The following is an 18,417-nucleotide window of genomic DNA, read 5'->3' as shown; positions in this document are numbered from 1 at the left end:
ATATAAAATTTGATCGAGGCAATATGGCAAGCTAAACTGTGACATAGTAGGTAAGTAAATTTAAATGGTCTTAATTAGGCACTATTTAACCGAAGTAGGCATCTCGGTCCTACTTAAGTATATATATATATATATATATATATATATATATATATATATATATATATATATATATATATATATGTGTATATTTCTTCTTCGTCAGAACAACAAGGCAAACTCTAATATAGTACTGCAAATATCTTAGACCTTAGAAATTATTATTATTATCTTAGACCTGAAATATATGACAAGGACTGGAAATATACGCTTTTTGATCGAAGTAAGTTTCCGAGACTTGTGTGATCTGAGATTTGTGTTTTCTTGATCGGGATGACAAGGCAGATTCAGCTGTGACGTTATGTACATAATTAATTAGAACCAGAAATGCTCATACACGTACCAAACATGATATAATAATTAAGTTAAAATCTGATACTATTTACCACGAACTTAAATAATATTTACCTGATGTATGCCTACTTACTACGTTTTTATAGGACTCCCATCATATTACACCATAATTGATTAAAGGACTTTGGTTCTAATATTGCGTGCGAAGCCACGGGTAACAGCTAGTATATATATATATATATATATATATATATATATATATATATATATATATATATATATAATATATTTGTTTCTTAAAATTCTTCAACGTCTTCAAAAATAGTGTAAAGTAGTATTAGCGTTTAGTGTTTGTTATATATATATATATTTATCAAACACTTTTCGAGGTTACATCTCTAATAAAGTAGTATTAGCTTTCATTTTATACAATAAAAATTATTTTGTAGTTTTCTGGGTTTTGAAGTCGGTCTATCCTAATTTTAAAATTATATTATTTTAAATAGAGTTGTACATATTATTTTTCGTATCGGTTTACATTTTTGTTAGTATGAAATTTAATTTTTATTAATAGTAAAGCGTAGCTTGGGTGTCATAGAACTCCTCCAGAAATGGAATAATCAGCTCCGCTTATATAAGAGGCTCGTTCTGATGCAAGAAATACAATTACTTCTGCTATCTCTGCAAACAAACACAATATTATTTAAAAATTGGGCCATAATCAAATTGACAGTAATAACTGAATAGATATAAACTATCTGTGCATACGGTCTATGAACTACCTGCTATAAATTGGGTTTCACTTCAGCAGGAAAGTCGGAACAAATCAATTTCGTACTCTACTCGCAATAATAACTTTCATTCCGTTAAGTGTGGCACATTATAAAAAGGGGTACGAAAAAGTGAGGTGTGAGGGTGGTTTGTTACAAACTGATATTACATCCGTGCACTAGTTAGAACAAGAATTTGTGGAATTGAAAAGTAAAGTTGTCATTTACCGCCATAAGGAATTAGAATAAGAGGGTGAGCGTGAAGTAAAGTAAGGTTTAGATGTGTTCGTTCGTACTTCAATAGGAAGCTTCAAGCCATAGACAGTGGGAGAAAAGTGAGGTTATATGAATATTTGAGCTAAATAATATAAATTACCAAGCACTATTGAATAAGTTTATCCATTCAAGAAAATCCATCGCAGTAAAATCAAAATCAAGCTGTGACGACGCCATCAAGAGCCTAAATTCTGTACATGGCCGACTTTTGACTAGTAAAACAATTAACGTCATCTACTGCGTACATATGCATTGTTTTTAAAACTAATATGCTGATAGTTGCCTATGAGGTATTAGAGGGTGGAGCCACACTCTCTTAGGGCCCACTCTCTCTTGACGTTGAAATTACCAGTTGTGTTTCCGGTTTTTAAAAACGAAGAAACAATGACCAATTAAATATTATACAAAGAAAAGTGTTATTCCAATTTAAAATAATGTATTCGCCTTTTGAAAGCCTGTCACATATCATACAAACATTGTTTTCGAAAACTTGTCTTCTAAATTGCTTTACCTATATTATAATGAATGTATTTAAAAATTTTAGAAAAATTTGGCAAATAGAGGTATATTTTGACTACCGACAAAATAATCGCCTGTCCAAAGTCTATAGTTACACGGTAGGGTAGATTGCGTGTTTTCTGAAACAAAAATAATACAATTACTTTGATATAATGTATGTATACAAAAACAGTAGTTAGAATTATTCAAAATACACATTTCTTATTATTAAAATTAACTAATGCAAGAACGTAAGAGACACAAGGAGCACGTAACAAAAGCAAAAGGAATTATAGACAGAAATCTTCGAGAATCACTGTAAAGAAAAAGACTAACATGTTTATTTACGATTCTGCTTATTTTCCTGGATTTCTCAATAAGAAAGTTATGAATGCAGAAGAAATTAACCTAAAAGCTTTCTTAATTTGAACAATATTTGAAGTAAAAATATAGATTTATCAATAATAAACAACAGAAGATTACGTAAAATTTTTAACATCATACCAGTTTTTTTTCATCCTTTAAAAAAGAGTAAGATGTAAATGAATATATAAGAAGCGCTCAGCGTATTCTGTCAATGCTGTGTATCGTGTTGGAAACAAACACCTGCCTAGCCCCTTCACAGCTTTAATTGATGCTGCAATCCCACCCTTTCCTCTTCAAAAGTTGTCTTATCAGGTCTGGAAAAAATTCCGAATAGCAATCTGGTGTACTGAAAAAACCGAGTTGAATCTTTTTTCAAACTAGAAAAAGATTATGATATTCATCAAACCGAATTGTAAGTCTGTTTGTAAAGTAAACACCGTACATTTTAGGTCTGTACAGTTTATCTAAAAAGTCTTTTCAATATGCTATTTTCACTTTCTGGAGACTCCATTTTGACGATTGTCTAAAAACAAAATACCCGCTTGTTCGTAGCCACTACCGCTCTGCCAATTTACTGTTTCAACCGTTTACTTTTCGTATCGTAGCCGTACTTCAGGGTGTGTAGATCAACGGTTTTATCACAACATGAACTAGCATAGCAACGTGAAATTTTATTTCTTAAAAAGTGATGTTATAACTGAAAACCACCCCTTGGCTCATTCAGCTTAGGGGTAAAAATAGGTACTGAATCGAGATAAAGAGAGTCTAGCAGCACTCTCTATCGACTTATACACTATCTACTTACTAAAATATAGTTTAAAAGCGGAATACCTTGAGGTTGTCCAATGCGTTTCATGGGACTTAGTTTGGCAAATGTAGCCCTAAAAGCCTCGGGCGGCATTGCGGTATCCACAACCCCAGGTTGGACGCTGTTGACTCTTATATTACGACTGAAAATATATATGTATGTATATATATATATATGTATATATATATATATATATATATATATATATATGTATGAGTCACTAGTAATATATATAAGACTACAATTTTTCTTTCACATTTAAGAAATATATATTATATTAATGTAATGAAAGTAACTAAAACCCTTTTAAAAATCTTTTTATTACATACACGTGTTTCGGTTTTTAACCATCATCAGTGTACATTAATCTCTAAATAAACAAATAAATAATAAAAAATTAGATATACACATGTGGACCTTTTAAACATATGTTAAATTTAAATGACACAGTTGTAGTTTTCTTATTAGTAATCTGTATTTAATATTTTAATTTTTTCAAAAATTGGATTTTTCAGATTACTATTTAAAATGTTATGAGGATCTTTATTATAATTTAGATAAATATGTAATTCTTCTTTTGTGTTTAATTTCTCTCCTTTCCTTTCGATATCTAAAATTTCCATGTTCTTTTCAATATTTGTGTAGTTATGGTCAGTCTCCAATAAGTGTTCAGCAAAATTGGATTTTATTTTAGACATGTTATTTTTTTTTTCAAAGCTTGTATGTGTTCTTTAAACCTTTTATTAAAATTTCTTCCAGTTTCCCAACTCAATAAGTGGAGTTAATAACATAACATATATGATATTATATATATATATATATATATATATATATATATATATATATAATATATATATATATATGTTAGTTTGCTTATTTAAACGCATACGTGACAGATACGGCCAAATACAAAATAATTGAATCGGAAAAAAGTAAGCGCTCTGTGGTGTAATGGTAGCACATTCACCCGGCAAGTGAGAGATTCCGGGTTCGACTCCCGGCGGAGCAAGTACTTTTTGTGATTCAATGTTTATTGAAATTAAATAAGGCTATTGCCATTTATACAATTTAACGTAAATAAAAAAGTCGTTTGACAGGTGTTTGGTCTTCCGATCATATGTTAGTTTGCTTATTTAAACGCATACGTGACAGATACGGCCAAATACAAAATAATTGAATCGGAAAAAGTAAGCGCTCTGTGGTGTAATGGTAGCACATTCACCCGGCAAGTGAGAGATCCGGGTTCGACTCCCGGCGGAGCAAGTACTTTTTGTGATTCAATGTTTATTGAAATTAAATAAGGCTATTGCCATTTATACAATTTAAACGTAAATAAAAAAGTCGTTTGACAGGTGTTTGGTCTTCCGATCATATGTTAGTTTGCTTATTTAAACGCATACGTGACAGATACGGCCAAATACAAAATAATTGAATCGGAAAAAAGTAAGCGCTCTGTGGTGTAATGGTAGCACATTCACCCGGCAAGTGAGAGATCCGGGTTCGACTCCCGGCGGAGGAAGTACTTTTTGTGATTCAATGTTTATTGAAATTAAATAAGGCTATTGCCATTTATACAATTTAACGTAAATATATATATATATATATATATATATATATATATATATATATATATATATATATATATATATATAATTATTCCCCTACATCTCATTTAATATAATAAAACCAACGAAATTTTTATATTTTTATTTCACAATATCTGGTTTAACCGATTGCATTAACAGCTGTCGCTGTATGAACGGGCAATGAGGGGTCGTGTCCAGGTTAGGTTATTCTGGTCGATTATTGTGTTGGAGGATGTTGAGGAGGAGGGCTATTGTTAGTATCGGCTTTTATTTAGTATTCGTATCAAAAAAATATTTTCCCCTCTGAACGATGTAAGTTTTGTATTATAATCACAAGTTATAATTATTTAATATATACATGTGTCTTTCTCTCGGTGACATATAGTCATTAAGCTCGAAATAGCTATATATAATAAGTTGTTAGGTTATATCTTTAGTATTAAATATTTCAATGTAGTCTAATAATTGTTAGAAAAGTGTTCTTACAGCTTAAGCAACCCAACACTGTGCCACCAATAATACTATTTAATTGCGTACAGTATGATAATATTTGGTCATCTGTAACCTTACAAATTAACAAGACATCGATGATAAGTTCTCATGCAGCGCAAAAATCAACATTTTTCATTATATGACTACCCCCCAAAGGACATTGGTTTGTTTAATTCCGTTCAAAGGTTAGAAGGGGAGGGGGTGGCACTTTTGGAACACCCGGGTATATAATATGTGTATATGATAAGTCAATAAGACTTACGGGTTGAGGCAGAAATCTTATCTTTAACCTTTAAGACAGAAACGTAATATAAAAACTGCTAAGGAGTATTAACCTTTAGGAACTATTTTGCATACTCGTAATATTGATACCAGAAAATAACTTACTGTCCCAATTCCCTGTTTATACATTTTGTAATTGCATCTACCCCTCCTTTGCTGGAAATGTAGGCACTCAATCCTACTGATCCGTAGTGTACACTCAAACTGGATATGTTCACCACAGACCCTGCCATATTGGCGGTTACCAGCTCTCTGCACACTGCCTGACTCGTGAAGAATGTTCCCTGTAAAAGTGGACGATTCCTTAAGAGTTGCTCTGTTACCAACATGGGTATTGAGGAAGAAAATATCTACGTTGAGTCAGTTAACAATTGTATAACGATATTGTAGCTAAACGATGACTGCCGCAAGGAAATTGAAATTGGGAAAAATATAATCTGTAAATTTAAAATTTTGAATGAAAATTATTTTTTTCCATTGACAAGAATGAGCTCTAATATGTTACGGAAAAATCTTACTATGTGTGATGCAAATAAGTTAATTGTTCTATTTAAATAAAACCTAGTGAAAACGTTTTATACTATATGAGTTCGTTGTTAATACCCTTTCTGTATGATATTTCAAAGTTGTATTGCTGAATTTCAAGAAACCAACGGCCAAGCCGTCTCAATGGTTCTTTAATTCATAGTAGTCAGCGTAACGCTTGATGATCCGTGAAGGCTTTAAAATGGTAGCCTTCTAGGGTGATTCACAAGGGCGCCGGGTTTAAGCGGATGGTAACATTTCGTTTATCGGTTGCAACAGTATGTCCTCTTTTGTCCTTGCATTCCGTGTCCAACCAGATGTGTAATTGTTTGCAACGAGTGTTAATCGCAAAAACATTTCATCAGATTGGAGAAAGTAATGGTGTTATATCAGTTAAGTGACTTCGCGTTACTATCGGGCATAATCACGAATGAATCAACAGTTTGCAACAGGTTCAAAAGACGACCTTAAAATTTCTGAACGTAATTTTTCCTGCCAAAACTAAGAAGAAAATTGCGTTGGTTTGTGACAGTGTGGCTGTTAGCCCAGAGGAATCAATACGTCACCGTTTTTATAAATTGAGTTCAAAATTTTCTTTTGTACGGAGAATCGTTCGGTACGTTCTCAAATATGAACCCTATAAAATTCAAGAGATGACAGTCGAGCTGAATGGGCAAGGGGAAAACGGCAGGAGGATGACAGCTTCTCAAACAAATTCATCTTCATTGATGAAGTTCACTTCTACTGAAATGGATTAAATGGATAAGCAGAACTGCCGTATCTGGAGTTCAGGAAACCCTCGCGTGATTAAAGAAAAGGAAATATATGCACGGTAAGTGACTGTTTGGTGCGGCTTTGGTCGGGTAGCGTCATCGACCCTTATTTTTTGAAGATCAAGAAATACAGGCCGTAAAGATAGTAAATCGATACGGATACCGTGCGATGGTTAGGGAGTCTTTGCAACATTATTTGGATAGAATGAACATTGAAAAGTTGTGGTTTCAGCCACCTAGAACCGTCCCTTGAAAAATTGTGTTGCTCCTTGAACAGTTCCGGATTGCGTCATTTCTAGGAACTCTAACCATCAATGCCCATCTAAGTAGTGTAACTTTGTGACGCTTTGTGACTATTATCTTTGGGTTATCTGAAGTCATTGGTGTATGCCAAAAGACACTGAAACATCATTGATTTGAAGGGAAAATTAGGCGTGTTGTCAGTGAAATGGAAGTGGAAACTTGTCGTGGAGTAATAGTGAATTTTATGGACAGAGATGTTGCGTGCCAGCTCAGAAGATGAGGTCACATGCACGAGCTCGAATTGTTCATTAACACTAATAACAGAAAAAATGTACTCTAAAACAATTGGTCACTGCTAAAGATCATACTTTTTCTAACTATTATGTATGATAATGTACAGACAATTCAAATTCCGATAAAATACGAAATTCTAACTAGAGGAAAGTTTTAGTAGTAGTTTTGATAACTGATGAGGCTGCGTTGAAGTTAATTTGTATCATTCTAAATATAAAAGTATTATAGAACCATTAAAGTATACAGTAGGGGGATATAAGGAGTTGTCTCCTTTCGATTGTATAGTTGCAGTAGTCAATAATAACTTAAATGAAATATTATTTTATCTCTTATAACAGATACATAATCATATGAATGTTATATTGTACCTTGAGATTGACGTCCAAATCCCTTTGGAAAGATTCCGGAGTTAAATCAAACAGATATTCTCTCCCACCAATACCAGCGCAGTTCACCAGAATATCGGGAGGCCTTCCAAATGTCTCCTTGATGGTTTTAACGAGTTCCGCTGCTGAATCAAACTTTGTCACGTCATACCAGAGGGCAATGTGATCTGTTCCTATCAAAACATTCAAATAAATGTGATTCTTAGTTGTCGTGATGCATGAGACTAATATTTTCTGTTATATATTTGTCTAATTAAGTTTAGTCAAATCGATCAACACAAATGATAACTTCTAGAGCAAATATACAATTTAATTTATTGATAATACAATAAATATGTATTTAACAAGAACAGATTTGTAAACATATTCATTAAATGGCTACAACATAACTATTCATATTTATTTAACGTCTCGTCTATAAAAATAACCACCAGTGTAGTACCCTCTCTGGCAGCACCATGTCTCCCTGCATATACCATGAATTAGTCCCATCCAACAGTACTTAATACTATCTGTAACCCACCCTCCAACTGTGGGACTGTCTTCGGAGCTCCTGCCTCGTCTACACAAGCGACCACCACAGTGGCGCCTTCCCTGGCCGGCACTTTACATGTTTCCCTTCCTATACCACTGTTGGCTCCTACCTAACAGTAATTATTACTGTCTGTAACTTACCTTCCAACTGTGTGACTGTCTCCTGAGCTCCTGCCTCGTCTACACAAGCGATCACCACAGTGGCGCCTTCCCTGGCCGGCACTTTACATGTTTCCCTTCCTATACCACTGTTGGCTCCTACCTAACAGTAATTATTACTGTCTGTAACTTACCTTCCAACTGTGTGACTGTCTCCTGAGCTCCTGCCTCGTCTACACAAGTGACCACGACAGTGGCGCCTTCCCTGGCCGGCACTTTACATGTTTCCCTTCCTATACCACTGTTGGCTCCTACCTAACAGTAATTATTACTGTCTGTAACTTACCTTCCAACTGTGTGACTGTCTCCTGAGCTCCTGCCTCGTCTACACAAGCGACCACCACAGTGGCGCCTTCCCTGGCCGGCACTTTACATGTTTCCCTTCCTATACCACTGTTGGATCCTACCTAACAGTAATTATTACTGTCTGTAACTTACCTTCCAACTGTGTGACTGTCTCCTGAGCTCCTGCCTCGTCTACACATGTGACCACCACAGTGGCGCCTTCCCTGGCCGGCACTTTACATGTTTCCCTTCCTATACCACTGTTGGCTCCTACCTAACAGTAATTATTACTGTCTGTAACTTACCTTCCAACTGTGTGACTGTCTCCTGAGCTCCTGCCTCGTCTACACATGTGACCACCACAGTGGCGCCTTCCCTGGCCAGCACTTTACATGTTTCCCTTCCTATACCACTGTTGGCTCCTACCTAACAGTAATTATTACTGTCTGTAACTTACCTTCCAACTGTGTGACTGTCTCCTGAGCTCCTGCCTCGTCTACACATGTGACCACCACAGTGGCGCCTTCCCTGGCCGGCACTTTACATGTTTCCCTTCCTATACCACTGTTGGCTCCTACCTAACAGTAATTATTACTGTCTGTAACTTACCTTCCAACTGTGTGACTGTCTCCTGAGCTCCTGCCTCGTCTACACATGTGACCACCACAGTGGCGCCTTCCCTGGCCGGCACTTTACATGTTTCCCTTCCTATACCACTGTTGGCTCCTACCTAACAATAATTATTACTGTCTGTAACTTACCTTCCAACTGTGTGACTGTCTCCTGAGCTCCTGCCTCGTCTACACAAGCGACCACCACAGTGGCGCCTTCCCTGGCCGGCACTTTACATGTTTCCCTTCCTATACCACTGTTGGATCCTACCTAACAGTAATTATTACTGTCTGTAACTTACCTTCCAACTGTGTGACTGTCTCCTGAGCTCCTGCCTCGTCTACACATGTGACCACCACAGTGGCGCCTTCCCTGGCCGGCACTTTACATGTTTCCCTTCCTATACCACTGTTGGCTCCTACCTAACAGTAATTATTACTGTCTGTAACTTACCTTCCAACTGTGTGACTGTCTCCTGAGCTCCTGCCTCGTCTACACATGTGACCACCACAGTGGCGCCTTCCCTGGCCGGCACTTTACATGTTTCCCTTCCTATACCACTGTTGGCTCCTACCTAACAGTAATTATTACTGTCTGTAACTTACCTTCCAACTGTGTGACTGTCTCCTGAGCTCCTGCCTCGTCTACACATGTGACCACCACAGTCGCACCCTCTCTGGCCAGCACTTTACATGTTTCCCTTCCTATACCACTACTGGCTCCTAAATAATAGAACAAAGCAATAATATTAAAACATGAATTTAAGAATTGAGAGTTATTTTATAGTAGATATAAATTGCGTTATTAATATACTAATAATATTTTTCATCTATATGATGATATGCTCCAAAAGGTGTCTTGAAACAATTCTTCATGATGGATGATGGTGGTATTGGATCCCCCAAAACTACTTAATATATAGGCGTTATTCCTACACGCGTTTCTTATAAGTGCTACATAAAAACTATTGTGTATGTAGTTTTGTGAATTGGATTAATAACCTATTTTGTTAATAGGTTAAATAATAGATATATTTAAATCCTATTTAATTAATTATTAATTTTATTATTAGTTAAGCGAGCAAATAATACTATTTTTAAATTTGAAATATAAATTATCTTGGAAACCAGTATAATATGAACTTTTAAACTATCCTCTATGGCATGTGAGCCTGTGATAAGTCTGACATACTGTTATACAGTAAACGGCTAGTAGCCAAAATGAAAAGCCAAAGTTAGGGCCACGCACATCCTATCATTTCTTTCCGGAAGCTCTTGTCAAACACAGCTATGTAAAAAATAAGACTAAGATCCTGTTTTGATAAGTACATTTCAATAACTCTACAATTTCATTTTAATTTTCGTTGATACAATAAGAATGAAAAAATATTTTGCTTGAAATAAGTGCTATAATGATCGTAAATATACGAATTAGAAAAATTAAAATATAATTGTTCTTCCTGAACGGAAGGTGGGCAGTATACAGGGTTATGCAACAGAATGTGATCAAACGGCCCTGTTATCAAACGGAATTTGATAATAGGGTAGTAGACGGTTAACCGACGCCTGAGCGCTGGTTTCTTATAACAATGAAATGAAGAATATGTGTAAAAATAAGTCATTGAAATCATTGAAAATCTATGAAAGTCGTGTTGAATTCTAAATGTCAAAACAATGGATTTTAAAAGTAAAGTATTAATATACAATGAATGAATGAATGAATAATTTTATTCAAGTAAAAATAGAGATAACACATAATTAGATGAATTTTTTTGCAAATAAAGGTTTGTAAAAGCAAAACAATAAGTACCTTACACATAATCGTAATATAACAAATTACTTACAATAATGCAAGAAAAGAATACAATTTTTAGCCTGAGGATTTCTTACCGTGGGCCTACATGGGCGGGTGCTTGAGCGTTATGCTATGTTCGAGTTATGTCGGGATCTGCCTAAATTAATAATCTATAATAATTTGTAGTAAGTTATAATCTAAAACCATAGATGAATATATTTTGTTTTGAAAATTAAAACTATGAGGTAATTGTGATGTAGCAACTAATTTACGAGGGATGGAATTAATAAAAAGAATGAAAATTAAAGAGAATACTGTTTTAGAAACGGAAGGTAAAAAAGTTAAAAAAGAAGAGGAAAATCAGTTAGTTGGCATCATTTTGGACTGTTGCGATATCTAGTGTAGTCACTAGTGTCTAGATATAGATTATTTAAAAAAAATGGCTTAGAGTTGGAGAGGGGAAGCGAGTGGAAGTCTCTTAACTGTGACAGGTCACGCTTCCTCTCCACCTATGACATTACTTTTTGAAATTGACATTGATGGTAACTGAAAGAGATTATAGTTATGAAAATGTTGGCGGAGATTTCAGTACAACGGGTTAGCTGTACTAAATGGATTTGTATGTGTTATTGATTTTATTAAACAGCTGCGTTGCACGCGTATCTGGTGTTGTGTTCATGAATAATTGTTTAAAATAATTGCTCAAATTTGTTATAAATATGAATCAAAAGACATTTTATTAATATTTTTGCAGACAGCAAATACTTCGGTAGCATTAAAAAGAGCTACTATTAAGAATCTTCTGCTATTATGAAACCATCTTCAAAATTTATTTTTATACAAGATTTAGAGGCTGGAATAGATAGGAAAACAAACCTCCCCCAGATTTTACATGAAATGATACAGCGATTAAATGTAGCCATTGTATGCGAATTTAATTTCTTCTTCTTTAAGAATGTATTTCAATTGCCTAAAAGCAAAAATACATTTTCGAATTTTGTTTTTTATTGAAGTGAAAACTTCTTTAGGCGCGTTGAGCGTTTTGGTAGAGGGTAAAATCCTCGGTCGCGTCACCGACATGCTAATGATACTAACCTGCATGAAAAAGTCAGTCTCGCTGTGTTTTTTAACCGTAGACTTGGCCGCGGACTACTAACCTGCATGAAAAAGTCAGTCTCGCTGTGTTAAAACTGTCCCGGCGGAGTATGAAAACAGACTGCGAAAATCAGTGACCTTTACGGCTTCCTCTCGCGATTTAAAAGTGAAGCCAATGTCGTACAATTCTGTAAGATGCGTCAAATTAAAGCTCTTAATATTGGCAATCTATTGGTTACATTTTTAAATATTAAAAAAATTTCGAAATAATTTTGATTATTGTTTACATTTTACATAGCGTTTACAATGACAAGAAAAAAGTAGTAAGCGAGGATTTTTTTTTTTTTTTTTGGTCAGACAAAATTTGTCAGCGAGAAAGTTGTGTGAAAATAGATGAATATTTTTTTTGTAATTTATCATTTTTTTTATTGGAAGTTTAGTTTAGCCTGTAGTAGCGTATGAAGTGATGAGTGAACGTTTCTGCCGGAACTGTAGTTGGCGCATTGGCTCACTGATACCGTATTAACTCAATAAATTAGTTTATTGTGCAATAAAAATATCTTTATGAAAGAACCAAGTTAATTTAACTAATTTATTAGTTTTAAAAATATTGTGGGTTTAATTGTTATTGCAATTATATACTTTATCCGTAGCAATAACTGTATTATTTACAACGGTGTTCAACTCACTGTTGTTCACTCGGTGTTTACTCACTTATAAGTGAATAATGAAAACAACGAATATATTTTTAAACATTTTTAATATTTGTATTTAAAATTTAGCATTATTCATTTTAATTATGTTTTTAATATTTAACCTCTTCATCATGAAATGAGTATTATTACGGTATAAGATTTATCTTACTAGCGTGGTAAAATATATTTCTAGTTATTTGATAATATTTTTTCGTGGATTTTAAAATTGGAAAATTAAAAACGCGTCACATTTACAATTACAGATGTACTGCTACTATAACGTATTGTTAATTACTCTCAACTTAATAGTTCCGTTTTCACTTCTATCGCAGTCCCACGACTGCTACTGTTTTTTAAATTAATATTATTAACCTATTTCATACAATGATAGAACATAACGCCCAGGTATTAATATATTTTAATGCATTTTCAGTGTTTTCACGAGTAAATAAATAAATAGCCAATTATTCAAAGACATAAAATCTCTTAGGGCTTTCAAGCGGACTTCACCACATGTTCTTTCCTTCAAGATTATCAGCCTATCGTTGGAAAATAGAAATAACTTACCATTCCAACTAATTTTAAAAATGTTACTTATGTACATAAAAAATAAAACCAAGCCTAGGGTGCTACCTTCAACCACCCCATAATCCACCACCAAAGGATCGCTGTTCACCCCCTCAAATCGATTCACTTTGCCTCCTGTTAATTAAAAAGTTTTTTAACCACTTAAGTATATATTCATAAAAACCAATGGCTTACATTTATGTAATAGTTTGGATCTATCACTGGAATGATAAGCCTTTTTGAGATCTAAAAAGATTAAAATCAAAACAAACTGCTCCTTTACAATTTTATCTATTATCATATAAGAACTCTAAGCAGAATGGTTGTAGCCATGTAATTACAGTTGTGCCTTCGATTATACTATTATAATACTATAACCAAAAATTGTATGCATAGTAATTCTCAGAGCATGTTTATATGACTCATTAATCTAGGCTGCGGTGGATTCATTGGAGCTGATTTTGATAAAGTGTATAAAGCGTAACTGACAGTGTTGCTATATGGACACAGTTTTAAGCGCAGTACTTACATATAGCATATTTATCTTGTGAGGTACTAAAATGTACAGTGTATTTTTTTATTATCTTGGGTCGTCCATTCAAGATTTATTGTGGGATTAGTTTTCCCGTCAACAATGATTAACGGGATCCAGATAAAACAAGTTCGCCTCAGCTATCGTGCCACGACATGTTCGACGCTTGACGGGTTACGACATGAACGATAACTCGCGCATGCGCTCCAACGCAGACTCGTCAGACGGACCGGCCAGCAGAGGAGCGAGAGGTCAGTCTATACAATCCTATCACCACGATAAGACCCACGGTGCGCTGAGATCTTAACCTCACTCCTTCCGACTTGTTCGTGAGATACGGACGTATCGAATACTTCTTGCTATCGGTAATATATTACTTTTATTAGTATACTTTCGATCATATTCTGTATCGTTTATATACATGTTGTGCCACACGAAAATTTACTTATAACGTATTATTCTTGGTATTCTTTTTACTTTACTTACTTTCTTACTTAATATATGTTCGTGCAATACGGACCTAACCTTTAAATTTGGTATTAGTGGTTCTTTACTTTACTTACTATCTTACTTAATCTATGTTCGTGCAATACGGACCTAACCTTTAAATTTGGTATTAGTGGTTCTTTACTTTAATTAATATCTTACATAATCTATGTTCGTGCAATACGGACCTAACAAATAGATTATTGCTCTGGGTATATTATTATTTCTCTTACACTCTTACTTAATCTTTGTTCATACGATACCGACCAAACACTATATATTATTCTTAGTGTTGATATTACTTTTGTTCATACTATTTTATATAACATACAGTGTGTTGCGGTTTGAGATAGCTTTGATTTACAGTAGATAGAGATCTAGGTAGTTACACTTTTATGTTTTTCGTTAATTGATGATAGTAAATATCTTACACATCGGCACCATTTTATTTCAAATTCTCTATTTTTTCAATGTCAGTTGGGTAATGATGATTTACTAAATGCTTAAACTTTACCACCACCTTAGGTGATAGCAATATATCTGAACCCAACTGACATACATAATCCATAAGAATAGAATTTAGACCCCTGGATCGAATCCCCGCTTGATTGGGCTTATCTAGGGTATGCGATACGTGTCATTCTTAACAGTAAATGTTTGTGTTGAGAAAAGACACGTCACAATCTGACTTATAAAATCTGGGATTTGATTGATTACTTTGAGTGAGAAATTGAATTTGTTAAAGTGAGAAAAATACTTTTGATTCACTTATTATATGGTTTTATATTTTATCTATATGTTATTATTTTCAATGCAATAAATAAATAGATGATATTAAATATTATCATTACAATGCAGTATAACTAATCATAACTAAACTAAAATTATAAATTTTAATCGATGGAAAGTTTATCATCACAAAGGCTTAAAATGACAGTATTAGTTATGAACTATTAAGATATTAAAGGTTTAACAAAAATGCTAATTAGCTTTAAACACAAAGTTAAAAACAAATACTTCTAACCTGTTACCAGAGCAAGTCGGCCTTCAACAAGTCGAGTACCCATATCTGCGAATCTACTGGCTGGCTGCTAGTGAGGGAACGATATCTACTAGACAATAAATTTTACTCTGATAATTTTGTCGTTTTTAGTGTAGCTTCACTATGTTTCATAAAGAGTCCGATTTCATATTCACATAAATTGATATTTAATTTAATTTTTAAAATGTACACACATTACAATCAGTCTGTCTTGTTACGGTAAAAGCTATTACTCCACTTAAAACTTCAAAAGCCTAAAATATTAGAGATGTAGCCTCGAAAAGTGTTTTGTAAATATGTATAACACAATATGAATAAACCTTTTAACACCTTCTTTAAACTTTTATTTTTCTTACGATATACATTTCGAAATCTGCGATTTCATCTTCAGGTACTAACTAAGGTTAAGTTAATTATGAAAATAAATAATTAAAACCAATTTTTCATGTGTTTTTTCACTACCTTGGTAGCTAAATTTATTGTCTTTAATTTTATGTGTGATCAATGTATATTGTTTAAAAGTCTATCGAATCATACATTTTTTGCTACAAAATCTTTGTCATTTAATAATATATTATGAGTAATTTTGGCACTTTTGTAAATTTCAAAATGTTCTATAGTAGATAATAAGTGACTTTTTTATATATATAGTACATGAAGATGAAATCGCAGGTTTCGAAATGTACATCGTAAGAAAAATAAAAGTTTAAAAAAGTGTTAAAAGCTTTATTCATATTGTGTTATACCTAAAATATTTTTTCTTCGTTCACTATTGGGTGATTGCAATATGTGTAAAAATTTTACACATATTTATTCTGCTATTTTCTCGTTCTCATCACACTTACACACAATACCACTCTAAGAACATTTCTTAATGCTCAGCGACATTTCCATGGACATATGACATGCACTATGATCGAAGTCTGTATTGTCTATATAAAAATTAAACTTCATGGAAGATTTGTAATATATAGGTAAGATTTTTTATAGGTATCCCGCTAGTTCAACTAACACTCAACTAATTATATGGCTATGAGAAAGTCGGTTGCCGAGCTGACTAGGTTGGCGAACGTGTGGTGAATTACAGACAGAGTTCAGGATAGCGCAGGTTCAAATCCTGTCTTTAACCGTTGCTGTATTTATCAGTAAAGTCGATCTTGTGTCGTACTTATTCCCCTCATTATTCTGTTAATAACATCAGCGGACAGCCCAGTGGCTCATGATGACCGGAGAGAATGATACTATAAAAGGGATAAAACGAATGAAGGAGCTGTGGTTTTAAATATATTCATAATTTTAAGAAGTTCATATTATTTTTATTCAACCAATTATACTAACGGCAAGATGGGAGTACCCCAAACCGTATTTTTACATAATGTTAAATTTATAGTTTATCACGTTCCTAAATATTAATACCTTTTTGTATTTAAGATTTACATCAGCAATTTCTTACAACAGTCCTATAATTACATTTTAATATCTTGTAACTAATATTCATATTAGTTTTTTAATAACCAGTTTTTGTCAGTAATACTGTCCATAATAACATTAGAGAACGTGTTTGAAACATCATTGTATTACGTATTCTTGTCTATAAAACTATATAGCTGCGATAATAGTAGTATATACGTACTATATTTGCCACTACTGATCCCTTCGCCAACGCCGCTTAAGGGGGAGAGTGAATTAAAATCTTTACAACAACAATCGACCTACACTTAGTGAATTACTGTATAATATCTCCAGTTTTAATATACATTACGTTAATATTAGTTAATTTTATTAGCTATTGTTTGCCATAATAATGTCTGTTTGGAAAGAAAAAAACTGGTATCAGAAGATTTATTCTCGTATTATGAAGACAATAACTTTTCAAAAACAACTTATGAAATTCTATTTTATTTAATTCGTAAGTATACTTATTCATAAAAGGCTCTTTAGTTTTGAGAATCTTATTTTTTATTGTTATTGATCGTTAAAAATAGATGATTTCAGCAGAACGCTGAGAAGTGGAAACTTTTATTGAATCCAGTTTAGAAAGGGAAGGCTGATTACATGATAAACTGGAAGACAGCAAAACAAAGTCAAAAACTTGAAGAATGCCATGTTTTACCAGGCGAAATTAGGGCTAATAAGCTCTCTCTAACACTTAAGACCAACGACGTAAGGTGACTTCCGAACTACGCAAGCAAGACTTCTGACTTCGATAGTCGATCCATGCAAATAAACGTACATCGGGAAACACCACTTAAATTATCTTCTAATGGTATTCTGGAAGAGAGTAATTGTAATCATGTGAATTTCTTTAAGAAAGTTTATTATGGTCTGTACTCCTTCTGCTTGTCGATATACTACACACTCTTTCACGTATTGTGTGCCTGTTCTGTCCGGTCACCCACATTGAAAAGTAAAATTACAAGATATAAATAATTTTTTAATTTATTTTACATTATTAAACATTTAGTCCACACTGAAAATAAATGAATATAATCTAGTTTGTGTATAAAAATTAACCAAAAGTAAATCCTTTCTTTTGTTAGTACACTACGTAATTTCTTTTATATACATGCACACTGATATTAAATTCAGCTTTTTCATATATCCTAGCAATTCATTATGAATTCATCACCAGAATAAAACTCATTGGGTACCAAAAGAGATGGTCTAGTGTGAGCGTTGCCAGAAGAAATGCCTTCAGTTAGTATTATTTGTTTAGTAAAAAATAGTTTAAAAAGCAATTTTTGTTTATTTTATGTACAATAGTAGACGAAAACATGCAACTTACGTCCCACAAAAATAGCTTGTTAAGACAAATCTTAGAACTAAGTCTTAAGTAATAAAATGGTGAAAATTAAGTACGTAGAAAACGATAAATTATATTTGTATCTAACGCTATTGTGTAGTAACATTGATTTTACTACTTA

General features: G+C 33.5%; 1 protein-coding gene across 1 annotated transcript; it reads right to left on the bottom strand.

The window, feature by feature from the left end:
- Positions 1 to 877: 877 nt before the first annotated feature.
- Positions 878 to 15,560, bottom strand: LOC124365275 ((3R)-3-hydroxyacyl-CoA dehydrogenase-like). The gene is made up of 6 exons (XM_046821237.1): positions 15,476 to 15,560; positions 9,888 to 10,004; positions 7,675 to 7,865; positions 5,577 to 5,755; positions 3,135 to 3,253; positions 878 to 1,074 (listed from the first exon to the last, which is right to left on the bottom strand). The coding sequence occupies exons 1-6, from the start codon at positions 15,516 to 15,518 to the stop codon at positions 986 to 988; spliced, it is 738 nt and encodes a 245-aa protein (XP_046677193.1). The 5' UTR covers positions 15,519 to 15,560; the 3' UTR covers positions 878 to 985.
- Positions 15,561 to 18,417: the final 2,857 nt, after the last annotated feature.

The sequence above is a fragment of the Homalodisca vitripennis genome, chromosome 6 (genome assembly GCF_021130785.1).
Source record: "Homalodisca vitripennis isolate AUS2020 chromosome 6, UT_GWSS_2.1, whole genome shotgun sequence".
Lineage (NCBI taxonomy): Eukaryota > Metazoa > Arthropoda > Insecta > Hemiptera > Cicadellidae > Homalodisca > Homalodisca vitripennis.
This window is presented reverse-complemented; position numbering and strand designations above follow the sequence as displayed.